The 27,272-nt window shown below is 35.2% G+C and overlaps 6 protein-coding genes across 7 annotated transcripts; 3 read left to right on the top strand and 3 right to left on the bottom strand.

Annotated features, from left to right (window-relative positions):
• Window positions 1–435: 435 nt before the first annotated feature.
• Window positions 436–1,728, bottom strand: LOC7465555 (protein PHLOEM PROTEIN 2-LIKE A10). The gene has a single exon (XM_024605664.1). It carries the CDS (start codon window positions 1,726–1,728, stop codon window positions 436–438), a length of 1,293 nt encoding a protein of 430 aa, XP_024461432.1.
• A 1,994-nt stretch (window positions 1,729–3,722) lies between these two features.
• On the top strand, window positions 3,723–7,206 carry LOC7497738 (ACT domain-containing protein ACR1). 2 transcript variants are annotated; one of them, XM_024605467.2, is made up of 8 exons: window positions 3,723–3,878; window positions 4,326–4,454; window positions 4,534–4,579; window positions 5,085–5,199; window positions 5,449–5,516; window positions 5,676–6,323; window positions 6,425–6,529; window positions 6,669–7,206. In XM_024605467.2, the coding sequence occupies exons 2-8, from the start codon at window positions 4,384–4,386 to the stop codon at window positions 7,065–7,067; spliced, it is 1,452 nt and encodes a 483-aa protein (XP_024461235.2). In that variant the 5' UTR covers window positions 3,723–3,878; window positions 4,326–4,383; the 3' UTR covers window positions 7,068–7,206. The 2 variants fall into 2 exon arrangements, with proteins under 2 accessions (XP_024461235.2, XP_002310330.4); XM_002310294.4 differs by having other exon boundaries at window positions 3,728–3,878; window positions 6,672–7,206.
• A 251-nt stretch (window positions 7,207–7,457) lies between these two features.
• On the bottom strand, window positions 7,458–9,774 carry LOC7465556 (uncharacterized). Its single transcript, XM_006380764.3, has 3 exons — window positions 9,261–9,774; window positions 9,000–9,187; window positions 7,458–8,383 (listed from the first exon to the last, which is right to left on the bottom strand). Exons 1-3 carry the CDS (start codon window positions 9,766–9,768, stop codon window positions 7,826–7,828), a joined length of 1,254 nt encoding a protein of 417 aa, XP_006380826.3. The 5' UTR covers window positions 9,769–9,774; the 3' UTR covers window positions 7,458–7,825.
• A 110-nt stretch (window positions 9,775–9,884) lies between these two features.
• On the top strand, window positions 9,885–12,956 carry LOC7497739 (GTP-binding protein At2g22870). The gene is made up of 4 exons (XM_002310295.4): window positions 9,885–10,410; window positions 10,516–10,585; window positions 12,267–12,429; window positions 12,545–12,956. The coding sequence occupies exons 1-4, from the start codon at window positions 9,885–9,887 to the stop codon at window positions 12,752–12,754; spliced, it is 969 nt and encodes a 322-aa protein (XP_002310331.3). The 3' UTR covers window positions 12,755–12,956.
• Window positions 12,957–16,711: 3,755 nt separating this feature from the next.
• Window positions 16,712–17,743, bottom strand: LOC7465557 (VQ motif-containing protein 9). The gene has a single exon (XM_052454394.1). It carries the CDS (start codon window positions 17,640–17,642, stop codon window positions 17,061–17,063), a length of 582 nt encoding a protein of 193 aa, XP_052310354.1. The 5' UTR covers window positions 17,643–17,743; the 3' UTR covers window positions 16,712–17,060.
• Window positions 17,744–26,329: 8,586 nt separating this feature from the next.
• Window positions 26,330–27,229, top strand: LOC7497740 (uncharacterized). The gene has a single exon (XM_002310296.4). The coding sequence runs from the start codon at window positions 26,548–26,550 to the stop codon at window positions 27,046–27,048; it is 501 nt and encodes a 166-aa protein (XP_002310332.3). The 5' UTR covers window positions 26,330–26,547; the 3' UTR covers window positions 27,049–27,229.
• The last annotated feature ends 43 nt before the right edge of the window (window positions 27,230–27,272 follow it).

Here is a 27,272-nt window from a genome sequence, read left to right as displayed (position 1 = left end):
AGACATAAGAAATTTATAAGGTAAGAAACATCATTAAATCATCAAAATAACTCCCTTAATTATATGGCTTAAATTAGATGAATTGAGCTATAAGAATAAACTAGACTAGAACGCATCCTTCAGAGACAAAGTTGCTTGAATGAGTTCACCAAATTAATGAAAAATGATACAGAACTAATCAACAATTAAAACTAGCACCAAGACACAAGCAGTATCGAATATGTGAAAGCACAAAGTAATGCATCCAATCGCAATAACAGAGGATTTTGTCATTACAAAGTAATCATCAGACTATATACTTTTTTCTTCTTCTGGTATGAGGAGATGAATTGAGCTGTACAAAGAAATTAGATACATAACAAGTCCTTCATGCATAAAGTTGAATGAAAGAGTTAAGAGAATTCAATGACAAATGATGTAGAAATATTCAACAACTTAAGCTGGAACCAGAATCCAATCACCATCTAATATGTGCAAGCACATAGAAATGCATACAGTTGCTATAACAGAGGATTTTGCATTGACATATCTCACTACTTCAAGACCACTATCAACAACAACTTCATGAAAAACATCAACACATCTCCTTATTCCATTATACAGATTCCCCAGCAGAAACTCCAGGAAAGACCGGACAGTCTCGAACGTAACCCTCCCAGTCACATCGAGAACAAGCCTCCTGTTGCTTGGGACTGCCAATGTAGATGACACTTTATTAACCCACCCATTCTCCTTAACCTCGTCAAATGATTTTCTTGCTTTAGGTTCACTAAAAAACGCTTCTTTTCCAGAGAGCTCATCCTCCATTGCACTTTCTCCTTGATCAACAGCCGAATAAGGGGAATCGAAACTCGAATTCGTGTTAGAATCATCAGTTGTCAAGACTTGATGAGATGTCTTGACAAGAGTCTCAATTGCACCATTACATACTGATACCAACACCCCTCTCACCTTGGTTTCGTGCTTAGGATTGGTTAATCCTGCAAAAAATTCATCATAGGTGTTGATATGCATAGTTTTGTCAAGGTAAACCGCAACGGCTGTGCTCACAAATAACTGAATACAATCACCAATCAGCTCTTTAGACTTATCACCACAAACCACATCCACCAATTTTCGAGCAGAATCATGACCATCAGTACCAGTAGCGGAAGCATTCAAATCTGAATTTGAATTCAGACCACCTTCACAAAATCCCAAAACCAAGTTCCTAGCAAAGCTTCCAACAACAACAGAGACAAAACCAGACCCAGCTGGAGAACAAAGCTTATCAAAAACCTTATCCAAAAAACTTGGACTTTCATTCCCATTCCCATTGGCACCAGCTTCATTATCAATTCTTCTTGCATTGGCTTGGTAACCACGCAAAATTCCCACAGTTAAAGCTTGTGTAAGGGTAACTAGTGCATCCGAGAACTCATTTGACCTTGCCACTTTAGAAATTTGCTTGAAACTATTGGGAATTTGGTCTGATTCGGATTGAACAAAATCTTTAAAATCCTTAGAAACAACCCCAATAGTTTCAGCAGAATCAGAGATAACTTCAGCAACAGCAACAAAAGCTCCAAAAATCTTGGAAACTCTCTTTCTTTTTTCAGCTAGTAAAGGAAAGTGATAAACTTTATAGGCAGTATAAGTAGAGAAACCAAGAGCTGCTAGTAAAAGAGCCCACCTCTTCTTTCTTCTGGTATAATCAAGAAGACCCTTTTTCACCAACTGCAAGTCCATTTTGATGATGAAATTGAGGAATCAAACGAAGAAGACACGGTAACTGTTTCGCATAAAATTTCACTTCATCTACTTCTTGTCTTGTCTGTTTAAAACAAAAAAGACTGCAAGGCTGAGAGAGAAGGGAATGAACGAAGTCGGTTGCAGATAGAGATCGATAAGTCGGTTTGCCGTGGAGTAAAGGGAAGTTGAAGGATTTACGTGCTGAAAGCTGTTTCTGTTTGTGGATATGAGAGAAGAGAAACGATCAGCTTCCAAGTTCCACTCACAATCTCTGAAAAATACTTACTCCACTTGTTTTTTTTTTTTTTTTTCAAGCACCGAACAATTTTTGTTGACGTCGTTTTTGTTCTCGTGGGTACCTCAAATTTTATTGTTTATTGTTTTTTTTTTTAAAAAAAGAAACCATTTTTTTAAAGAAGTTGTAAGAAGTAAAAAAATTATATAAACTTGATTAAAAACATAACAATACAACTATCAAAGGTAATAATATTACATAATCTAATCAAGATTGAAAAATTAAAATAATAGTAGTAATGGCATGATAATAATTAATATGATGCCAAGGAAACGGTGACAAGAGTTATAATATATAATTACCAAATTTACAATAATTATGTATTAATTTTATTGATAAATAATGGTAATTGTGGTATATAATAATAATGATATGATAAATGTGATTGTAGCTTACAATAATATGACAGCGGCAAAAATAATTATAATATGTTTGTGAAAATAATAGAATTATCATGCAATTCATGAGGATATTTTTTTAATTATTAAAAAAATAATTTTTTTAATTTCTTCATCTTTATACCCTTTTTATAGGTAATCACAACTCCAGCATCATATAATATTGAAATTAGTAGTTGTTGTAATCATGTTAGTGGGGATATTTGTGATGATAATGTGATGATGATAATAGATAATATTGATGATATAATGGTAATATAAATAATGATATTAATGATAACTTGATATTAGAAATAAAATTTTTTTATTTTTAAAAAAATTGTTCTAGTTTTTATTTTATTTATTTGTATCAAGAGGAGGGCACTGCCCTCAGGATTACATCAAGCACATTCTAGTGTTCTATTGGAGGTATTGCCGCCCTATGAATTTCAATTAGGATGATACTTATGGCAAATTAATGAGTTTTCTTTTCTATTTAATGAATGAATTATAAATCCAATTGTTGATTTATGTGTTATTTTTAGTTTCGATGAATTAATAAAAGTTAGTTTCAGAATTGCAGTCTTCTCCTGGATCCTCTCGATCTTTTCCCATTAATTCTCTCCTGCTCATACTTCCCAGCTTCTTCTTTCTTCCTCCTCCTTTTTTCTCTTCAAATTAATCTCTCTTGTCCCACGTTACATTACCTTCCCTTTTCCTGCAATATTGTAATGTAATATTAGGAAGGAACATTAATTTAAAATACTTGAAAAAGAATGCTAAATTAGGCCCCTCATGGATGGCTTAAAAGATTGCAATATTGCAAGCAATCACGAATGCTGCTGAGGCCCCTCAGCTAGCACTTGGCTGTTAACAGCTTCTAGCTAGCTAGCCTTTCACCATGGAAAACGTCGGGAAGTTTTATTAGGGATAAAATTCTACTCTCTTTTAATAATCCATGCATGCATGTTCGTGAGATACTATTCCATACCTGTTAAATAATCCCTTAATCTCAAAGAATTTTGTTAGGGATACTCAATTTTCTCTCTCACCCTCTAAACAGCAGCAGGAACACATTATAAATCCATCTCTATATATAAAAATTCCTCCCAAAATCACAAGTCTAACAACCACGCGTCCAATGTTTCAGAACCGAGCCGCCGCAAACCAACTGCCACGTGTCATGAAATATATACGTGGCAAATACCCAATGAAAGTCTCAGTCGTCCTCTTCCTAGGTAGCCTTTTAATCCTGTGCAACCACGTAAAATAAACTAAATCAAGAGAGGTTAGAGTTTCTGTTGGATTGACTCTCCAATATTTGCTATATATACAACTCTCTTAGCACCCAGAAAACCTTCTAAAATTAGCCCGGCCACACTCCCATCTCTGTAAAGGCCATGGCGCCCTCCTATTGCTTTATTCTCCATTTCTTCTCTGTCTGTGTCTGTGTACATGATTTGCTGTTACACAAGGTAACTCATCTTCTTCAATTCTATATGTTCAAGAAATTAGTTTTTATTCGTATCCTTCATGTTAAAGCTTTTCTTGACACGCACACACTTCTTGTAGACTTCTTGATTTAACCAAATTCCTCTTGCAAATAGTTTCTTATATAAATGATCTGTCTTTTCTGTATCTGAATCAAAGATATGGATTCATACACTGATACGCGTTGATTTGTTTTTCTTTGTATTCAAGAAAGAAGCTCAATATATTTATATATATATTAGAGAATTGAGACGACATTTCTGTTAATTAATGTGTTGTAATTTGCACTTAATCAACTTATTAATTAAGTCTTAAGAAACAATTAATCACACAGCCGCTTTCTTATCTCCAGCTTCTTCCCTACGTTTGTAATGTATATATTGTGTTAAAGCGTTCCTTAATCTCATTTTGTGTTATGAACGTATATAAAGGATGATTTCTGAGGCCAACCAAACCTTGAAGCAGCGGTGCTAATTAAGAAGATAGGAGATGGAGACAACTTACCAGCCTTATATCGATCCTGAGTTTGAGTCCCTCATTGAAAGAATTTATCCCCCGAGGTATAGTTCTTGAATTCTTGAAAATATAATACATGTATGATCAGTTGTTTGATCTTGCTTGCTGGTTTTGGTGTTGCAGAGTCTGCATAGACAACGAAGCATATCAAGATTGCACTCTTGTCAAGGTCATTTTCCATTATCTTTAACTAAGCTTCTTAATTATATGAATTTCATGTTATTTAGAGTACCTATGTTTAATTTTATTCAGCCATCTTTTTTCTTGTTGGCGTAGAGTTGATAGTTTCTAGTTTGTGGATAGCAAAAAAATGAGATCAAGATCCCATCTCTCTGACTGCCCACCGAGTGTGTACCCACTAGAACTTGAAAGAAAAGAAAAGAAAAGCTTCTGCTGCTATCATAAAGTATAACTACATAGTTTTATATATGTATGACGCAATCTAATTGCAAAAAGGAACCAACCTAGTCACAGGACTTGGAAAGGAAACCCAAGAAGATGGAAAGGTCACTCACGGGAAAATGAGTGAAAAGAGTTGTACTGTAACCTAGTTTCCATGGAAATTTCACATGCCCATTTAGACTAGTCAGTTGTTACCTAGATTTGTAGCCAAAAAGGTTTCATTAAAATTGAGAAATTTAGCTGTTGCTTGCATTGTGTTGTTGTTGTTGCAGGCTGACAGCGCAAACAAGCACGGGATTCTATTAGAGATGGTCCAAGTCTTAACAGATCTTGACCTTGTTATATCCAAATCATATATTTCTTCTGATGGGGGATGGTTCATGGACGGTCAGTGCTCACTGCCCTCCAAACTAATTAACCTCATGCTTGCATCATCCCTACACTAGCTACATGGTTCCGCTATCTACATCTGTTTTGATTTATTCATATTACATGTTAATTAAGTATATTTGATGATGAATATGGCCCTGAACCAGTGCAGAAAAAGAGAAAATATAACTTTGAGTCAGCAACAACTATCCTATGTCTTGCCTTTGCCTTATTCATGTGGGTTTGTTTTGATTGCATGCTATGCAGTGTTCCACGTGACTGACCAGCTTGGAAACAAACTTACTGACGAAAGCCTCATACTCTACATCCAGCAGGTCTCTCTCTCCCTCTCCCCGTATAAGTATGCGTATATGTATAATCAATCATATATACGTCTAACGGTCTAAATATACACTTAACAGGACAAGTCTTTTGTAGATATTTGAAACTGTCTGCCTTTATGCTTTTAATATGAAATGGAAAACAAAACGCAGGCACTGTGTGCGAATAGGAGAAGGGGGGTATCAAAGGAATTGCCAACTTGTCTCAACAGAGAAGTTAGGCCACGACATGTGTCAACAGAGCACACGACCTTGGAGATGGCTGGGACTGACCGACCAGGTCTGCTGTCCGAAATATCAGCTGTGCTTTTTGAGTTGGAATGCCATGTCACAGCTGCCTTGGCGTGGACCCACAATACGAGAGCTGCTTCGATAATCTACATGGAAGATGGGTTTCGAGGAGGGCCGATCACAGATCCAAAGAGACTAGCGCATGTACAAGAGCAGTTGGAGAATGTGGTTGAAGCCCGTCATGGGATGGGGGAGAGGAGGAGCGTCCGGTTGACTGCTCCAGCCCCAGGACAACAGACCCACACGGAGCGGAGGCTCCACCAGTTGATGTATGCCAACATAGACTATGAACCGTGTCAGGGATGCAATGGCGGAGGTGCAGCACATAGGAATAACTGTACCAAAACTCATGTGTTTATTGAATCTTGTGAGGAGAAGGGGTACTCTGTGGTGAATGTCAGGAGTAGAGACCGGCCAAAGCTCCTGTTTGATACACTCTGCGCTCTAACTGATATGCAGTATGTTGTGTTCCATGCTGTAGTTAGTTCTAAGGGCACCATGGCTGATCAGGTACGCCATCAACATGCATTTCTTTCAGATCAGAACATTGTGTTACTGAAATAGTATGATAATTGCGGGATTGATGCTTGCTCGGAATGTGGATGTTGCAGGAGTACTTCATTAGGCAGAAGGATGGCTGCACTTTGGATACAGACAGCGAAAGGCATAAACTAACCCAATGCTTGATTGCTGCCATTGAGCGCAGAGTATCCCATGTATGTACTTCTGTTCATGTTTAAATTCTATTTTCCTAGCACTCTAGAGAGCAATGCCTAGTCCAATTTCACCATCATAAGCAATCAAGAAACTACCACTTGAAAACCTTGTTCGAACCTGTGACTGAATTATGTTCAGCAGGGATTGAGGCTGGACATTCGCACGCACAACCGAATGGGACTGCTCTCAGACTTGACACGGGCATTCCGCGAGAATGGGCTATCAATATCAAGTGCTGAGATTGGAACAAATGGTGATAGAGCAGTTGGATCCTTCTATGTTACTGATGCTTCAGGATATGAAGCAAATCCACAAGTAATAGAACAGGTAAAAAAAGAGATTGGGGGATCTATCGTGGTAGTTAACAAATCACCAGGCTGGACACCAAAAACTTCAAAGACTCCCTCAGCAGCTAGTATTAGCAGAACTAGCAGTGGCAGCAGCATACATGAAGATAAACCCCGGTTCTCTCTAGGAAGCCTATTCTGGTCACAGCTTGAGAGGCTCTCAAACAATTTCAGCTCCATACGATCATGACGAGTTTCAACTCGGGAACTGCTTCTTGGATTTTACTTTATATCTGTTGTTTAGTAAGTTCGAATGCCAGGAGATGAGTAGTTTCTCTTGCTATAATAAAATGACATAATGTACGTAGACAACACTCTTTTGATTTTAATCCCTCCCACGCCAAGTGCCAGCAAAATTAATCCAAATGATCATCTAATTTCAGTATGCGAAGACTAGGGCAGCAATTCATTAACTGTGATACCGACTAGAGGGAAATTAATCCGAATTCTTGGTATTAAATTGAGATGTGTTTTCTTGAAAGTTCTCCTTTTCTTTCTGTTATATTGGGACATTTTACTAGTCAGAGTACCAGTTGAAAACTTCATGTAATTCCACATCCAGTTGAAGTACACTGTAAAATTATTACGTAAATATATATATATATTCCATGCATGATGATTCAATTTACATTGGAATTTGGAGTTATGTACAGAAATACAGTTTTACAGCCCAACTCGAACTTCAGAAACCATATGCAAGATATTCACAGTAAAGAGGTGAGAAAACATTAAAAGAACAACATGCAACATCAAAGCTTTTAGTCGAAGAATCACATCACTTCACTGTCATCAACATCAAGCGAATCACTAGATTCCTTGGTTTAAGAATTGCGAGTACTTACCTGCTCAGACCCAGTATTTTTTACACTAACAGGGTTAATATCCTTAACTGAGTCAGCAGAGATTCTGCTCAGCTGAACCCAATCCGGCGATTCTTTTGTTGAACTCTCATGCCACTTTCGTGTAACTTGTAGGTTCATCTTCATCATCCTCTTCAAGATCACTGAATGAAACATCCTCATCATTTCCAAGAGGCATTGAGGCTCCACTGGCACCAATCATTTCTGAACTATCATCTTTCAACCAATCATCACCATCATCCTCAAATTTCTCATCCAGAATCCTAGAGGAACTGGACGATGAATGTTGATGTTTGGCCTGGTTAACCTTTTCTTCCTCGACTATGTATTTGTCAATAATTTGCATCTGAGTACTTTCAACTGGATGCTTCTCCATTTCTGGTTCAGCTGAAACATTGGAAGGGACCGTTTCATGATCAGGTGTCTTGGCTGCAAGTGTGGGAGGGGCTGCTTTAGTGCCAGATGTCATGATTGTAACTGATTCAGTCTCAGCATGAGATGGCACAGACAAAGTCTCTTCGTGTGGTAAATCAGTATTACTATTATCTTTTACACTGGGAGTGCCAACTCCAGGCCAATCTGGAGTGGACTTTGCCTTATCTTTGTTTTGCAACTCGTGAGACAACATTGCTCTCGCTTCCACTATCTGCAAGAGTACATGAACATTTAGTGATGCAGGTAATCAAGTTAATTGCCCACGACACAATTTAGGTAGATAATATCTTAATATCACATGGAATTGAAATTAACTAATGACAAGAACCAATAACTGCCAAAATTAAACCATGCACTTATTGACATATATAAAAATATAGCAGTCAAGATTGGCCCAAGCACCCCTAATTGCCTTCCAAGTTTCTGCAGAGCAATGGTTAAATGCAAGGCAAGAAAACAGCCTCAACCCTCATAGAAAAAACAAATTGCTTGCTATCATCATTTCCAAAACATTCACTAAGCATACTCCTGTGACACAAACCGAACAACAATCCCTTGCGTTTTCTATTGTATCAGAGACCAAAAATCAAAATCATCAAACCTTCTCACAAAAATGTTCACCATCTTCGCAATACGTACATAACGAACTGAGGCACGGATTAGGAAGGAAGATGATTACGAAAATAGAAAATCAGATGAACAAAACAACCTCCACAGTGACGGAAGGATTATGCTAGAAGTTCAAAATAACTAAACTCCGTAATTCTCAATAAACATTACTCGAGTAGCAGTTGACACAGCTAATAATCATAGTAAAAGCAACATACTTGGGGAGTTGAGAGTAGCTGAGCATCATGTTTAGTGAGTCTAGGGTGCAAGAGAACAAAGTAAATCTTCCAAAAGCAGCCCTCACTCATATATCCAGGACAAAGCTCAATCCTTAAAGCAGCTAATCTGGGAGCAAGACGCTCGACAGCTAAAGCATGTTCTTGTTGGGCATCCGACATATCAAAATCTGAAAAATACCATAAAAAAATAAATCAGACATACTCAGACATGATTTTTAATAAAACAAGAAGACGACAGACCTTCAAAATCTTGAACACGAGGAATGGGAAAGTCGAGCCAAGTCTCAGGATGCATAGCGACATCTCTAGCAAAACCCACAACTTCTTCAGTCACACCCACAGCAGTTGCCACAATTGTCGCAATCTCATCATCGTCACTCTCGGATCCCAACTGGAGCAAATCGGAGGCGATCTTTGTGAACTCCGACACCGTTTTGTTAGTGGAAAGCTTGGAGATCCCTGACTTAAACTTGCCTCCAATTTCGGAAAAATCACTGCGAATGCCGGCGATCAATGCAGCGTCTTCGTCATCTGGATGAGGATCATTCTCCGACGGTGTAGGAGCGAGGAAAGAAGCGACACCCCAGAATTGGCGGGATAGGGTTTGTTTAAGATCTGTCAAGTCTTCTTTGAGGCCACGAGGTGTCGTGGATTGTCGTTGTTGTTCATCCGATTCTGTATTGGAGAAATCTTCTTCTTCATCGTCGAAATTTAGAGAGTTAGCTATAGACCTTGCTAGCCATGCCATTTTTTTCTCTGGTAGAGACGAGTGACCAAATGGTGGAAACAAAAAGCAGTAAAGAGACTAAACTAGGATAAAATGGAGAGTATAGGGACCAAATCTAACATTACCAAAGCATCCTAATGAGAAAAATAGGTATAGCAAGGAGCCCGTGTCGAGCTCGTAAAGCTACACCACCAGAAATGCTACTACTTCGAAACCGCCTCTTCACTCTCTCATCGCTTCCCTCTCTAACTCAACACGCCAAAAACCATTTTCCGTTAACCTTCTCTTTCAATTACTCGACCCGAGAACCTCCTAACCGAAACCCTTCCGGCCATGTCTCTGCTTCAAAGACATCGAAACCACCTCCACTCTCTGACGTGGCCCGGTTTGTCCGTACAGTTCTCTTTGTGCCACCCGGAGTTGACCCGGATAAAGTGACGGAGGAGATTATTTTGCCCGGCTCGAATATCGTTGTTGGACCTTATGCGGGTCATTCTCAGATTAAGGAAGTTGAGTTTGTAAAAAGCAGTGGAAGGGCCAAGGATTGTCCGAGAGATGATCGACCTGAGTTTGCAATTTTGGGTCGGTCCAATGTGGGAAAGTCTTCACTTATTAATGTTCTTGCTAGGAAGAAAGAAGTTGCTCTCACTTCGAAAAAACCAGGTTTGATGTTATGAAAAAAAGATCCGATTTTTTTTTAATGTTATTTTTGGATCGTGGATTTTTAATGGGGTTTGATTTTTATTTTTTTAATATTATGCATTGTAGGGAAGACCCAGTTGATAAATCATTTCTTGGTGAATAAAAGTTGGTACCTTGTGGATTTGCCTGGTTATGGGTAAGCAACTCATGTTTCTGATTTCTCCCTTTTTTTTAGTTGTATTCAATGATTTTTTTTTCTAGGCTATATTTGGTTATTAAGTATAGTGACTAGTTGATCATTTCTTGGTGAATGAACTGGTGCAAAGGATGTTTGCGTGGAATTGTCTTACTTTTTGCGAAAGAATGCTTACTAGGGTTATTATGTATAGTGACTAGTTATCATTTCTTGTTGAATGAACTGATGCGAAGAATGTTTGCTTGGAATTTTTAGCTTTTTGCGAAAGCACGCTTGCTAGGCTGTATAAGCTTAATTTTTTTACAAGGATTGGGTGTGCTTATTGCTCTGTTTTGATATGCAATTATTTAGTGCTTTTCCTCGAGGATGAGTAGAATGACTTGCTGAACTTGTCTTGAGATTAAGGGAAATACCTCAGTACCAGGTCTAGCTCGGAGGGTTCAAATGAGGATTTAGCCTTTAAGTAAGATTCTACGCTTGAGTCGTTGAGTTGTAATGCCCTCCATTTTGTCCAAGAAAGAAAAGGAGAACTTCTGTTGACATTTCTGGCGTGTCCTTGCAACTTTGAGGTAGTTCTATTGTTAAGTAGTGATTTTGTTGGGGAACGATTTTGTTTTTCCTATCTATGCCATTTAAATTGATTTTATTATACGATAGTTCTTTCTATATCAACTAGTATATTTTCTTGTTATGTTTTAAATTTTAATCATATGTTTTGTGGTGGACAGTTTATGTGCTCCACAAAACTGGCAACTGAAGCATGATTTTCAATTACATTTCCCCCCATCAAATTTTGGGAAAATCACTAAACAATGGTCTGATATTTATAGCTTCATTGGTTTGAAGTTAAACTGAAAAAGGCAAAATTAATTGTTGTTTGGGGCTTGTGATGGTCTATTCATAGAAATGGAGTAGCAAAATTGGGGTTGTCATTTGCAAATTTATGAGTTGCCAAACCTGATGGTTTTGAACTTTTGATTATATATATATATACTTGGCTGCTATTTGTTTGAACAGTTCGAGTTAGTGTTCTTGCCTTCAGTTGTAAATTGCATTACTTGCAGCATAGGGTAAGTGCTGGTAGTGAAAGGAACTTGGGTTGGGCCTGCTTTTTTGTCCATGTTGCTTTAGTCTTTCAAAAGGAAAACTTTTGTTTTATTAGCAACTCTTGCTAAATTCCTAACGTTTAGATCCGTGCTTATTCTTCGTGGGTCAAAGCGGATGAGCATATTGTGCACTTATCTGAATGGGATTGTGGAAAATTAGACATTGTTTTTCTTATGATGGTCTTTCTTCAGGATTTATGAGGACATGAAAAAATCAATTATAGATAACAATAAGTGCCATCCAGTTTTGTTCTCATAATGGCCGACTGTGGTTGTTAGATTGTAGTAGAAAATGGCCACATTTTTTGAGAGGCAGCAAACTGTTCTATGGGAGCTTTTCCAGCTTGTGCATCTCTTGGCGTGTCATTTCTGTTTGAACTCACGCAGATGCTCTGCTTTAGTCAGCGATAGCTAATTAATTTGTTCATGATTCATTTGTTTAGAGAGGGCATTCTATTGAAGAATTGAATGACTACCCTTGAGTATCTTGTTTGTGTTGCCCAACTATGTCTTGGAAATTAGTATCTTTTGAGTATGTGGTTGAATGATTGCCTAATAACTCACTCTGTTTTCAGGTTTGCTAAAGCCCCAGATTCTGCTCGAATGGATTGGTCGTCGTTTACAAAAGGCTACTTTTTAAACAGAGAAACTCTGGTAGCTGTCCTACTTCTCATTGATGCTAGCGTCCCTCCTCAAAAGATTGACCTGGATTGTGCTAATTGGCTTGGACGCAACAATGTAAGCTTCTCTTTAACTGTAAAGCTATCTTGATAATTTTCTGATGTGTATAACTAGGTTACCTGCATGATGTTATATCAGTGCTTTTCATTTCTGCTATTCCAATGTGTTTCAGATACCAATGACATTAGTTTTCACTAAGTGTGACAAAATGAAGGGGGGAAAGAGAACAAGGCCTGATGAGAATATCAAGAATTTTCAAGAGTTAATGAGGCAAAACTATCGGGAACATCCTGCATGGATCATGACTAGTAGTGTCACTGGTTTGGGCAGAGATGAGCTTCTCCTACACATGTCCCAGCTAAGAAACTACTGGGATCAATAAATTGAAAACAAATGTTAAGTGTTGTGTAGAAATTTTCTTCCTTTTTTTTTTTTTTTGTATTCTCATTACTTGTCGATTTTGCGAATCAAAGTTATGATAAAAATATAAGTAGGACCCGTAACATGCACTTGTGTTGGATGTAACATTCTTCATATGTACATAGATGAGTGAAGTCTTATTGTTTTCCTTAAGATCTTATCAATATCTGCTCTATGCTTAGATAGTTGGATTTTACGGTTTCAGCTATACTTTTTGTCTGCAGAAACTTATGTTATCTTGATTTTCAATGCTTAATTTGTGACTTGTTATATAATAAATGCCAAATCCTTAAGTCTGGACAAACTGTGATGCTGTAGTCAAAGGTTGTTATTTTGAAGTTCAATGAACTTGGGTCCAATTTACACAGTCATGGTCCTGTGATTTCCTTCATCTAGAGGAGGGTCACTTGCAGCACTCGCTGTCTCTCACTCTTAAAGTTTGACCATGTTCATTTTTCTGTGTTGCATGAGATCTGAGGGCATCTTCAGTGCTGACATATAACAATTTCCCCGGTTATTCTTTGAATGCATTTCCTGCCTTCTGTTGTCTACTTCGTCGAACAACTGACCTCCCAAGTAGGAATTCCTGTCACTTGCATTTCATGGTCAAACATCTTAGAAGTACTTTTTTTTTTTATATATAACTAATAAATCAGCAAGGATGTCTACTTTTGGTGGGCATGCAATAGATCTAAACCTAAGATGTATGATCTTTAGCACTTCATGCATTTAAAAAGCAAGCTTTGAGCTTTGTATTGTCAAAAAGAACGCACTGGGAAATGTTGAGTATGAGAGACGCTATGAATAGAAGATCACAAACATCCATCCCCAGGCTGCCATAAGCGGGCGTGGGCCAAAGGTTCAGTAGGTTTAGGGATATTAAGCTCAACACCGATTCTCTTTAAGCAACTTGCCGAGACAATGTAAGACTTGTTTTCTTTGACTGGCTTCTGTTTAACATTCGAAATTATACGATGTACCTGCCATTAAAAAACAACCATCTTTAGGCATGTCTAGCCAGTGCTTTCACGAATAAGATTTGACTTGTAACTTCACCTCATAAATTAAAACGCTAGAGCTAGGTCAGATGGACCTGTCCAGATCAAACCATTTTCATTACATAACCCACAGCTGCAACTAGTTATAATACTATAGAATTACAACACCAAGCAATCAAACTTGGTCAGCATGAACCACCCACCCAGCTAGTATGACAATTTCCTGAATCATGTATCCGATTTGATTTTGCCTTCCGTTGCTATCCTTTTTACACAGAGCCTTCATATTTGTTTCGATCATAGTTTTGCCAAGTTGGTAAGGTTCTTCAGGACAAGTTGCCTCCAACAAATTTGCTCTGTAGCAAATGTTTCTCCTTTGGAAGGTCGCCTAAGAAAATCCGGGGAAAATGGAAGCAATTACTAAAGGACAAAGATTGTTACTTGGAAGGAATTTACAAGACCAAAAGCTAAACTAACCTTCTTTTTTATTTTTTATTCGTTGTTGAGCTCTCGAATTTATAATCCAAAGACAATTACGAACGTGGATAGGAAATTATCAGTATAACTAAGCAATTAAAAGTAAAAGAGAGCGAGAATTTTTAAAATAAAAACCTCAGAGTAAGCAAATATTCACGACCAAGTCAATAACAAAATAATCCACTATTTTTTTAAAAAAAAAAAATTACAAATCTGAATTCTAGGTCAAAACCACTTGCTACTAGCTTCTCGAAGTCCCAGAACATTAATTATATTTTATTCTTTCCTTTTATCTTTGTGTTTTTCTCTTAGCTCCATAATGTATACACATTCATATTGACATTCAAAATAAACATGTGTGTTTCATGTTAAATTGTGACTGATATAGTTTTAAAATCTGATGTGGTAGCGACTGTAAGTAAAATTTTGGGAGGATTGACTCCAATTTAAAAGAAAAACAAATTAAAATGATTTTATTTTAATAAAAAAAATCAATAGGTTAATGGTTGGATTTTGACAAAGTTAACTATATATGTTTTTCTAATTTTTTTAACTCGGATTAATTCAAATTCAAATCAATTTGATTCCAAACTAACCTGTCATATCGAGCTGGATTTTAAAATTTCAGGTATATTTAAAGAAGGATTATCCTTGTATATAAATTAAACTTTTACATCAAATATTAGAGGTGGTCGAGATTAATGCTTTGATGAATTAGCATTTTAAATTGGATGTTTTCTAGAATGAGTTAATCTGATTTCTTTGTTTTTCCATTACAAAAGAGTAATGTTATACAAACAAAACTTTTTCAAGAAACTTTAATATAAACATATGTAATATTTACTATTTTCATGAAAAATCAATCATTTAAATTCGTGAAACTCACACTTTATTATTTCTTATAGCTAGGTTCAGACTTCAATTTATATGAAAATCTAGTATGAAAAATTGTTCTTATACAATTTGTTTTCTGGAAATTATAAAGTAATTTATCCTCAAAAAAGTTGTATAGTTTGTAAATTTGCCATCAAACCTTTTTCATTCTATTTAAATGTCAGCTTTTCCACTAGCCTTTAAATTAGAGAGCCAGAACTTAGTCTATGATCACATGATTTCTTGGTTTTCTAATAAATTTGATGTTTTTGTATGAATAAATGACATGAACAGCCACCATTATTTTTTTAAAAAAAATGTAGGAATATTCAATCTTCACCATGAAGTGTCAACACAAATCTCACCATTTATTCCATTGGGTCCATTCTCAATTAAATAGGATATGGTCCACAATATAAGGAGAATATTATAAGCACACAATTATACGAATGAACAATACAAATATCTTGCTATAATCAAAGCAAAAGATACAACAAATTAAAAAAACCATATATGAAACCCTAAAATCCGATAAAACATATATCTTAATATGTTCAAATTACAAAAGAATACATAATTAGGTGGTGGTTGAATATTGGCTTATGACTAGTGACACAGTTGGACTTTGGTCGAATTATTCAGAATTCAATGGTTTCAATAAATTCTCTCTTGAATCAAATTTAGAACTATAAATCCTATTATGTTTTTGTTTTATTTAAAGTTTAAAATTGTTCTAGATGTTATTTTATAAAGTATTTTTTATTTGAAAATATATTAAAATAATATATTTTTTTTAATTTATTTTTTTTAAAATTTATTGTCAATATATATCATCACATTAGATCGAACAATACAAAAATATAATAACTCAAAAGCTCAATTAAACTATAATATCAAACAGGAGCTTTATATATATATAGTTTATATATATATTTAGCAAGCTAGATGTATTGTACACCACACTTTACAAGTTAACAAACACTTGAGAAAACATGTTAGAATGCAGGTTCGCATGTGCAAAATGATGGATATTCTATCCATTACGAGGAGGTAAAAAAATGTTCTTAATTGGTTAATTATGTGCAAATTAATGACCCATAATCTAACAATTTAAGTTTAATTATGAATTATAAGTAACTAAGTGGTATGTAACTATGTCTTAAGCTCGATCCAAGCACCTTCAACAAATTTGTGCTTGTTTGTGATAGTTTTTTTTAAGGTGTTTTTTAAATTATTTAATGCTTGAATGATTTTTATAGTTTTTATATATTGATATTGAATTAAAATAAAAATAAAAATATTATATTATCAATTGAATATTTTTTTTTTCTTGAAAAGCACCATATGGACGAACATTACTAAAAACCTACTATTTTAATGATCATTGTGTTTATCACAGAATAGGGGAAAAAATTAAAATTCCACATGTATGTCATAACTTTATATTGCTAAGAACAGCCAAATGAATTTCTTAAACGCTTCAGTAACGGCATTTTCACACAAGCAATCACACAGGTAATTATATATATGCACTACATGATTCACAAATCTATTGAATATTAAAAAAAATATTGAAAAATGAACCAACAGTCTTGATATATTGATTGCTTCATATTACACAAATAAGTGTCTAGCTTTATATAGCCTAGGGCTTCCAGAGCTGACGATTACTCTGGTGTTTAAGAAGTTGAATGGTTACGGATTCAACCGACACCATATTTTTTTTCTTAATTACAAGGTAAAGAACTGTGGTTTTAAACTGCATCTTTTTGCAGCTTAATTGAGAAAAGACGGGATGATTCCCTAAGAGAGGAAAAGAAAACAAGAAATGGGGCAAGAGAGCTGCCTCAACCTAGCTAGAAGAAATTGTGCTAACAGTACTGGAAGTAAAACATGGCATGGGGATATTGTAATTAACATCTAAAGCACAGTGCCTTGCTCAAGACTGGAAAGAGTTCCTGGACTCAGAAGAGGAAAGGAACACCAAGCACGAGAGGATGGTGACAGATTCAATTCGAGCGAACTTGATACGGCCATTAAACTATCTGATATCTTCTTGGGTTTTACATCCAATGACTCAGACATTAACTCCTGGTACAAGGCAGACAATGGGGTTTTCGCAGGAGAAGGAAGGAGTTGTAAGGGTACTGCTGAAAAATCTCGACCATATAATGTTGGTTTAGCAAGATCAAGTGGAGGAGGCGCCACGCTTTGGAGCCTTGGCTGATGCTGTGGCTCTGGCACTGGCTCTGGCTCGGGTGCACCAGTGAGCTTCTGAACAAGGTCTCGGAAGTTTATAGGATCCACCTTGTAAACTCTTGGTGGCGTTGGTGGCAATGGTGCTATTGGTTTCTTACATGGTTTCATCTGGGGTTTTCGAATGGAATGGAGTGATAGATGGTAAGATTGTGGCATTTTCAGGCCTTTTGTTTCCTCGGAGTATTGTTTCGAGTACATTGATGAGGATGTCGTTAAAGAAGTAGAAGAATTATATGCTTCCATGGCTGAGGCTGTGCTAGAAGTATTTGGTGTGCTCGTGCGGGCTTTGAAGAAGATGAGGAATGAGATTTGATCAACAAAAGACTACATTATATAATGACGAAGTGAGATAAATGTGTAGACAAATGAGACAAAGATGCAACAACTGATTGCTGAAGCTATTGGTCGGAGAGGCAAAAAAAAATGTATTTGTTTCTTATCAGCCGACGCCAGTGCTGACATCGACTACATTGTCCAACGCTGAATTCTTGACCCTCTTTAATTTATTCATTAAAAATATTTCCCATCATAACTGCTAGCTTGTATTCGTTCTTCCTTTGAATTTATCTCTTTTTTGCTCATCTCAATCTTGATTTCAGTAGTCGTTTGTTCTTGTAGAACATAACATAATTTATTCTGATAAATAGATGATGCATGTGATGTTGGCATAGTATTTCTTAATTTTTTGTTAAGGAATGCGAAATAATTTATGTATATGTTTTTATCTTTCTTTCTTTCTTTTTTATCTCCTTTCAAGTTTTTTCCAACATTTTTCACCGAAAACTTGACTTGATATCATTGATTGTTAGAGAATAATATAAATCATATCTTGAAATTTTATCTAACAGCTTAAGCTATTAGGTTGAGATGGTTCTTTAACATGGTATCAGAGCTTTGATGACAAAGCGGTCACGAGTTCAAATCTCATCATCCTTATTTATTTGATAAAAATTAAGCATAAGGTAATGTGAGTCTGTACAAATTTTAAATTTAAAGGGCTTTCACTTAAAAAAATATATTAAAAAACAATATAAATTATATCTTGAAATTTTATCTAACTTACCAAAATATAATCATGTTTTTTTGTTTGTTGAGTCGATCGTCTAACACAACCGACAAAATGTAAAACAGGAATATATTAATTAAGTAAAGTAATAAATTATCCGGCTGAAAAAAGGATTTTCATAATTGAAGGAAATGCAGAATTTTTTATAAGAAAAATAATGATTAATTAGCCAGCCATTGAAGAACGTATACCTAAGACAAGTCCCGAATTGCGAAGCTGGCGACTAGCCGCCTCTGTTATTGGACTTTGTTGCCTCCTCGCACACCTGGCCTTTGCTCAGAATCTTTGACCAGATTAAGCATTTAAAAAACTTATATGCAATCTACGCTAAACTCGTGATTATGATAGTTAATTTATTCTATAATCAAACTCATTATTTATTAATCTTTACAGTGAGAGTCTGTTATATGAATACTTTGATTCCATGCATTATTACTATTGAAAGTAATACTTTCTTGTTTCGTCTTCATCTGAAATCTGACCACCTCTGCTGGAGAGGGATGGGTGCATTGAACTTGCTTCTTTTATTCATCTATAATATTAATAATATTACTCTTTTATTGTTTTTGTTTTTTATTTTTATACTCTCACATAACCTTTGATTATTGTCTCGAGAAAAAGTAAAGAAAACATATTTTTTTGTATTTTCTGTTTTAAAACTATAGTAATTTATTTCAAAATTAACTAGAGATGAGATTGATTCAATTTAGTGTTTTTTTCAAGGGAATATGTTTTTTTCATGTAAAGCTGGATTGGAGCCATGTGATACTAGCTAGAAACTCTCAAGAGCCATGCAAATTCGCTGTAAAATCAGGTTGTGTTGGACAAGTATCAAAAGAATTCAATTTCTTGGACACATCCGCGTGGATGGTGAAGAAAAACCTGGAAAAATGGACTCTTCAAGTGACACGCGGGGAAATGAACCTTTTTTCTTTCCTTTTTTTTGGAAATTGCGTCGAAACATTTACAAGCACTTTGAGCCGATCCGATCTGAGATTAGGTGATGGAGTCGGGATTCGAGTTACACAAGTTGATCTAAAAAAATTTAAAAATATATATTTGAAATTTTAATATTTTATATGAAAAAATTAAGAAACATCCATATGAATATAGAATAATAAATAATGAATTTTAAAAAATTATTTCAAAATTTTTTTTATTCTACATTAAAAAAGATATTATGTTAAAATGTTATTCTTTTAAGTCAAAGTATTTAAACTAAAAAGATTTTTTATTTTATGTTGAAAAAATATATTTTTTTATTGTGAACATAAAGTATATTTATTAAAGGGCTTTAATTTTTTTCTTGTAAATATAAAGTATATATATTAAAGGTTTTAAATTTTATTTTTTTTAGTAAGTTAACTTGAATATAAGATTATTTTGTGCTGAGGAGCAAAGAACATTAATTTGATAATTTAAAAGTGGTATATGGTGAGGAAAACAAAGTATAGCTACGGCCTGTATGAATAGCATGCAAACTTGACTATCACCCACAATTATCTGAGCTGATCCACATATGTTGAGGGAGAAGAGAGGTTTTGTAAGTCATTTGTCACATGATGTGAGGTAGCAGAATCCATTAACCATCAGTTGATGAGGCACAATTAGCCATAGGTACGTTCAACCGGTAGCTATAATTTGAAGCAGCACCGTTTAGCTGCGTGACCTGGTTGGTCACAATATTGACAAGGCTATTATTTTGATAACCATTTGAAGCGCCTTCTTTGATGGGTTTGCTGGCCAAATGAGGAACCTTTCTTTTAATAGTTGATAAGCCCAGAATGAGAGTTTCGGTTGTTCTACTGAGATGGATACTTTTGATTTCCATGACGGTAGTTATTGGATTATCTTTGAAAATTTGCATTGTTTCAGCATTGAAGTTGGCTGCTATAACAGCCCCATCATGTTTTGCCTCTTCATTCTCCAAAACACTATCGTAATCAATAAACTTGCCATGCAGATCGTGTAGCAGCTGAGATCTCTTTGTATTTAGGGTCTAGCCATCCAATGTGTAAATAACAAGAGCAACCTCATTCATGAGAGAGTTGACAGTGGCAATTAAGCTCATCCAATGTTGTCTTTATCAGTTGAAAGGTACGTCCTCAGAGATTGATCTAGTTCCTTGACTGAAATTGGATAAACGATCTTTGAGAGTCATGACTCGAGAGCGTGATCTATTTGCATAAAGATGAATGATCAGTTTGTCCCGAGCTTCCATTAAGGCAGTGGCAGAGGCTATAAAAAAACATAGCAATCTCTCATGTTGATGCTACAATAGCACGCAATAATAACTGATCTAGACGCCTCGAAAACACCCCCTCCTTCCACTGTGGTCTTAGTTGGACATGATTTACGCCTTGAATTGTGCATTCCAAGAAGGATAATTTGAAGGGGGTCAACTTTATAGGAAGTTGAGTGGTAGCATTAATCGAAACAAGATTTCTAAGAGAACTTGATTGTGAATGAATTGGGACGCTATTGATGCTCTGGGATAGTTCTTCAGCCATTGGAATTTGAGGAATTGAATTTTAAGCTTTTTGTCGTTAGGCTAAATGCTCTGATACGATGTTCAGAATAAAGAGCTTTGGTGCAAATTTGGTTGTGTTTATAAACTAATACAAAAGGTATATATACAGAAGAGATGAACTAAATACAACAAGTTATATTGTAGAAGAAGATACACAATTAATATATATTAGTTAATATCTATCACGACTCTTAATTGAAGATACTTTCTTTAATCCCTGATCTTGTGTTGATTTATTATCCTCTTATATTTTCGAGATTTGTTATATTTTTGTAGTTAGTTAAGAATTTTATTTTCTATTTCATTAAAAAAAAATTATTATTTTTTCATATTTATCTAAAACGTTTTTTCCTTGTTTGTTTAGTATTTTTATTATTGTTCTGGGTTCTTGTTAGTTTGTGTAAGTTTGTTAAGTTTATTTAAGAAATTGTAAATCTATAAAAAGATAAAATATCTGAATAAAAAATATTTACTAATAAAATTTTAAATTAGAGCTTATATATGATTATTTTTTGTAGAATTTATATCTTTGTATTCTTTATTGCTTCTATCTACATCACAAGTTCCATGTACAAGCTATATATCAATATATATTTTCTACAATTTCATTTCATTTTATTTTTATTCTCCCCTTCAATATTTATTAATTTAAATATCAGAAAATATTGTATTCGTTCTAATAAGAGACTGGTTTTTCATAAACAATTAAGACCTGAAACAAGACGTGAAAAGTTCGTATTTGTTCATAATCTATCCTCACTAATGGGTTTAATTTTAGGTGACTGGCTTGATTTTCTTACAATGTTTTTATAAACATCCTCTTATGTTTTTTTCGAGAGAGAGAACATCTACTCTCTCTCTGGGGTGGATGCTGAAGAAAGTGAAGTGAATTGAGACCTAAAAGTTAGGCCCTAGATGAACTAGGTGAGCCCATGATTATATCCACGGGAGGAAAAAGCTACAACTTTCACCCTCACCAGCAAATTACCAAACAAAGCCCATAGAAATACATTGAAGCCCAAAATCGAGACCCAAACCAAAGCTAACAATCCAAGCTTGCAAAATCTTAATCTCTTCCCTCCACCTTTTACACACACACCAAATGTTGGGAAATCAGTCAAGTTCGTGATTAAGGTTTTTCACTTTAAAGAGGGGTGGGTCCTTGAAGAGAAAGAAAAGGTTAACCTTCCATGGATTTAAAAATGTGAATAACTAACCTTTAGGTAATGATCTAGTGATAAGAACTTGAGACTAAGAGGTTTATTCTTTCTATGGTCTCAAGTTTGAGCCCTGTGATTGCTCATATGATGGCTACTGAAGGCTTACATGATTGTTAACTTCAGGGCCCGTAGGATTAGTCGAGGTGCGCGCAACCTGCCTCGAACACTCATGTTAAACTAAAAAACTGAAGAAAAAAAAAAGTGAAGAACTAGCTAGCTAGCTAGCCACACAGCAAGCAAATTGTTTGATAGACTACCATAATCTAAAAAATATTTTCCTAATTCCTTAAATTAAAAATTTGAAAACAATGTTCAAAATACTTTATTTCTTTGAGCATATCAAATTGGTGAGAGATAATGTAATTAAAATAACTGACATACAATATTCCTATAATGTCGAGTTAAGAAAGAAAGAAAAAACTAATTTTATATATATATATATTGTGGTCATGTGGACATAAGATAAGTGAAAGGTCCAAATCACTAACAAGTTGACAAAAACAAAACGGACGACGTTTATCGTATAACTTTATGTCATCTTCAGCAATTATATTTATAGCGTAGTTGACTTGGGCTGTTTAATTAGTGGTTGCTTTGTTTAAAATTAAAAAAAATATTTGTTTAAAATTAATTTTTGTTTAGTGTTTTTGAATTGATGTATTAGTATAAAAATGAATTTAAAAAAAAAATATTAATTTAAAAAAAAAAAAAAACTAAAAAACACAACCTCAAACATATGCTTCAAACCATTTTAATTTGTTCTTTTTATTTTTGTCCACATTTTACCATCCACAAACTGTACTGATGAGTTACGTATTTCTTCCGATGTCGATTTGTTGATCCTTTTTAGTCTAATTGCTGATATATACTTGACGACTTCTTGAATCTCGGACCAGCTTCGTCTCTCTGATTAATGACTTCTTGAATCCTCGAACCAGTTGTGTTGTAGATCAAGTACGGACTATGGATAATACATAAAAATTAAGATTAAAAGAAAAAAACTAATTGGCATATGGGCATTTTGCTGTCTCTTCTCCTGTTCACTTACTTACCCTGCTGATCGACTGCTAGCTTGCGTTGCTGTCTGCTGGCCTTCGGCTTGTTAGATACTAGCTAGGGCTCATAATCTATCCTGCTTGAGCGGTTTGTGTTTTGAAATATCACAGACTTGGTTTTGGTTTACGTAAGAACTGGTTCTCGAGTATATCTTATATTAACTATAACATTAAAAAAAATAAAAAAAATGAAACGATCCTCTCTGTTCAACAGATTCCTCGGTTGAGCTATATATTGAATAATTCTTTATATACGTGGAGATATGATTAAAAGTCTGATTTGAAACGTTCCTCGGTGGACTCTTCAATTATATATGTGGATATGAAATAATTATCAATGAAAAAAAGATGCCTTCAAGACGATGGCATCGATGATGTTGTTCACATGGGATCGAGTGACCCATCAGCTTCAATCAAATAATCCAGGCGTATATTCACCGGCTTAGAAGACTAGTTCCTTCCTTCCAAATAGTTGACTTCCACCTTGTTTGAATATTCACCACCTATATATTTTAAAACTTTAATTTCTTCTCTATTAGCTTTTTTCCAAAATTTTACTTGAAAACCATTGAAAGTCTTAATTTCATTGATGTGTGTAAGAATAAAATATTTCTATCTTAAAAATAGAATTACACTTTAAATTGTTAGGTAAACATGTTGAGAAATTTATTTAATGTACTAATTTGATGTGAAAAATACATTTTTAAAAGCATTCAAAGAATTTATTACAACTTCCTATATATTGGCACATATCTAAAAGCTATATAATACATTTTCACATAAGCTATAAATTATATATATACTTGTACAAATTGTTCATGAGAGATAAGTATTTTATAGCCTGAACTTTTTTTTTTCTATCAATTAATATTCAACTATTCATCTTTTTCCTAAAAATTCCTATTTTTTTTTTTTTTTTTGTAAAAACCAAACATTTCCAAAACTCTAAGTTTTCTTCTTCAAAAATGGCATCTTCCAACAACTCTTCTCAACAAAAACCTTCTCTAAAACCTAGCTTGCTACTTCCCCAATGTTAATTGGAAATTATAAGCAATGCCTCAGAGGGTATGATTAGAGAATGCCTAGCTAGGGCCTTCCTTACCAAGAAGAAATCTTCCCTAAAAGAGCTCATCTCATCCCTCTAGATATCAAAAAAGAAAGACTTCTGCTTCAAGATGAACATGTCAACCTCAACATTTGGGAGAAAACGATTACAATATGGTCCAATGTTAATTGCATCAATTGACTCAAGCGAATGTAGCAACACTTTTGTGATGATCAGCAGAAACACCAAAGGTTTTTTTATTCCATTTAAGTGTCCAAAACGACCACCAAGCCAAATAAACAGTTGCCGGCCTCTCTCTCCCTCCTTCCTGGTCAAAGTCCAATAACTTCTTCATCTTCAGGTATGTGATGCAACCTATAACTCTCTTTGATTAATTTGGCTATAATAAGAGGAATTTATATAGAGGGTGAAGGATTATACGTCTCTTCACAAGTCCTCATTAGTCAATTTGAATACCTGTTAATAGACACCTCTAAGGATGGCACTTTCATAAAACGAGAGAATAAAGAAAGAAACTTCCCAACTCAGCACGAGCATGTTGCTTTCTTGCTATACTGGGCATGGAGATACTCAATATACTCCAGGTCTAAGAATCCTAATAAGGCTTATAAGTCTTATGACCTTTTGTGCTCATCCACATTTACAAGGCCTTAGGAGAATGCTAAGTCAGGATCGAGCAATAACTTTTCATAGTGAAAGGCAATGTCTATGGTGTTTTTTGATAGGTGTTGTTGTAGGCTACAACCTACTTTCACGAGTTTAGTAAATGTACATAACGATGAACCCTCGACTAACTTGTGTTCGAGAGAGGTTGATGAAAACTCAATTCCATAACTTTCCTTTTAGATGCTATGTGGAAATTAAACTTTCCTAGCAATGATAAGAAGAAGTGACCAATTCATGGCATTCCTTGTTGCAATGAGGATTAGTCTAATTAGTTGGTTGTCTCTTAGTCTGTCAAGTTCACAGCAGCATAGAACAGAAGCTGTGAAGGAGGAACATGCTTCAAGATGGAAGAGTATAGTGACTTGCAGGGAACTTCACTTTGGTTTGGTGTTAATTGGGCCATATTTAAAGAAACAACAATTGCTCGAGCGAGCCCTACAACCCCTAGCTACTATGCGCGCTGTAGGGCAACTGGGATTCGTTGAATGCATCCCTTTTTATGTTTTATTTCACGAATCAAGCAGGTTCAAATAGAGTCGTTTTTTACAGTTTTGAGCATGCAAGTGATGAATATATAATGGGACTTTGATAGTTGAACACCACCCGAATCACTGCAGGGTAAGAAACTTCACCTTGGTACGTAGCTTGTCATCAGTCAAGCTTCTTTCCTTAATACCAGAAGTCCACTGATAATAAAAAAAATCACAGAGTCATTTTTCAACCATTATGACTCGACGAGGAATAAGAAAAATGTTGCTTTCTTCGAACAACGCGAGGAAATAACCAAGCATAGATCAGACGGCAGGTACCGTCCTTCTGAATTATATTTCTTCATTTTAGAAAAACAATCGTTGAATTTTCTTTTTGTGTGCCGTTTCTATTAGGGCTAGCAGTTTTTCATTTATCTATGGTCTGGCTTAATTACTTTGAAAACGTGCCAAAATTAATGGGTTAATTAAATACTCACACATATTATAAAATAATTATATTTACAGAGTGGTTACAAGAAATTTTATTTTCAATATCAATTTTCTCTCTTTTTATTATAAACAAATACAATCATGTTGTTTTATAAATACAATTTATTTTCTTACTCCAACATAATTAGTGGATTTAATATGAAAGATCTTAAGTGTATATTTGGCATTCTCTATAGTTTTTGAAATTGTGATTGAAAAACAATTATTAATTTTAATTATTTTTTCTTGACCAAGGTTTCATTAAGGGTTTTTAGTGGAAGATATATATTAATTAACTATATGGGCCAGCGTTTCATATATAGTAAATTAGCAATTGACATCATGTGATCAGCCCCCCAGCAATTCCATATATATTTGCCTACCAATCCCTGCAACTGCAAATATATACCCATCGATCTATCGGTTCATATATCTCCGGATTCCACAAGGAGATCATGACTTTTGAGTGAGTTTCCCTTCTAAATTCTTATCTTCTTCTTCTTGCTATTTCTCATTTCTTGCTCCCAATATCTCCCATAAAAACCTGTATTCATTATCACTTCAATCCATTCACACTTCGGAAAAGATGGCTACCAGTAAGAAGCCTAGCAAAGAGAGCAAACTGAAAAGGATTCTGAAGGTGCCCCTCAAGATTTTGACCAGCGCCAGGGACTTCTACATGAAAGGCATGACTGAATACTCAGACCAGGTTTATGTGATGAGTAACCCTACAGGAAATCTTAATAACATGCCTCGCAGTTACAGTGTCAGCTCCTCAAAATCAAACCACTTCGATGATGATTACAGGGAGCTTATAAGGGCTGCATCCACAAGGAGTACTTTAGGACGTAGCAACAACATGGATGTTCGTGCAAGACAGCAATATATTACTCGTGATAAAAAATCTGCAGCTGAAGTAGCAGACAATATGTCTAGGAGTCGTAGCGTTGCTATTGGAAGGATCGACGAAGAAACATCGACATGCGACTTTGATGAAGATCAGGATGTCAAGGCTAAGACTGGTCATGTTTATCCCAGAAGCAGAAGCTATGCTGTTTCTAAAAGAACTCCTACTAGGGCGTTTTAAGCAAAGGAAAGATGAAGAAAGGGGCCCGAAGTTCCCCTCCATCTTCACATGTCAAACCTCCTTGATCTCTTGTTTTTCATCGGTATTCACAGTGTCTGTTATGGCTTGTCTTCCAGCTTTGTCACATGTACCGTTCGTGTTTTTGTTTTGAAATAAATCGAATTTTATACTTAATTTCAAAGGTTTGGTGCTAGAATGCTTTGAATGAATACAATTCATTAAGA

This window comes from Populus trichocarpa, chromosome 7 (assembly GCF_000002775.5).
Source record: "Populus trichocarpa isolate Nisqually-1 chromosome 7, P.trichocarpa_v4.1, whole genome shotgun sequence".
In the NCBI taxonomy this organism is placed as follows: Eukaryota; Viridiplantae; Streptophyta; class Magnoliopsida; order Malpighiales; family Salicaceae; genus Populus; species Populus trichocarpa.
This window is presented reverse-complemented; position numbering and strand designations above follow the sequence as displayed.

Coding starts and splice junctions, on each gene's coding strand:
- LOC7465556 (XM_006380764.3), bottom strand. CDS start 9,768: ATGGCATGGCTAGCAAGGTCTATAGCTAACTCTCTAAATTTCGACGAT. Junction 9,188..9,260: donor TCGTGTTCAAGATTTTGAAG/GTCTGTCGTCTT, acceptor GGTATTTTTCAG/ATTTTGATATGTCGGATGCC. Junction 8,384..8,999: donor AGCTACTCTCAACTCCCCAA/GTATGTTGCTTT, acceptor GTACTCTTGCAG/ATAGTGGAAGCGAGAGCAAT.
- LOC7465557 (XM_052454394.1), bottom strand. CDS start 17,642: ATGGAAGCATATAATTCTTCTACTTCTTTAACGACATCCTCATCAATG.
- LOC7465555 (XM_024605664.1), bottom strand. CDS start 1,728: ATGGACTTGCAGTTGGTGAAAAAGGGTCTTCTTGATTATACCAGAAGA.
- LOC7497739 (XM_002310295.4), top strand. CDS start 9,885: ATGAGAAAAATAGGTATAGCAAGGAGCCCGTGTCGAGCTCGTAAAGCT. Junction 10,411..10,515: donor TCTCACTTCGAAAAAACCAG/GTTTGATGTTAT, acceptor TATGCATTGTAG/GGAAGACCCAGTTGATAAAT. Junction 10,586..12,266: donor GTGGATTTGCCTGGTTATGG/GTAAGCAACTCA, acceptor CTCTGTTTTCAG/GTTTGCTAAAGCCCCAGATT.
- LOC7497740 (XM_002310296.4), top strand. CDS start 26,548: ATGGCTACCAGTAAGAAGCCTAGCAAAGAGAGCAAACTGAAAAGGATT.
- LOC7497738 (XM_024605467.2), top strand. CDS start 4,384: ATGGAGACAACTTACCAGCCTTATATCGATCCTGAGTTTGAGTCCCTC. Junction 4,580..5,084: donor AAGATTGCACTCTTGTCAAG/GTCATTTTCCAT, acceptor TTGTTGTTGCAG/GCTGACAGCGCAAACAAGCA. Junction 6,530..6,668: donor TTGAGCGCAGAGTATCCCAT/GTATGTACTTCT, acceptor AATTATGTTCAG/CAGGGATTGAGGCTGGACAT.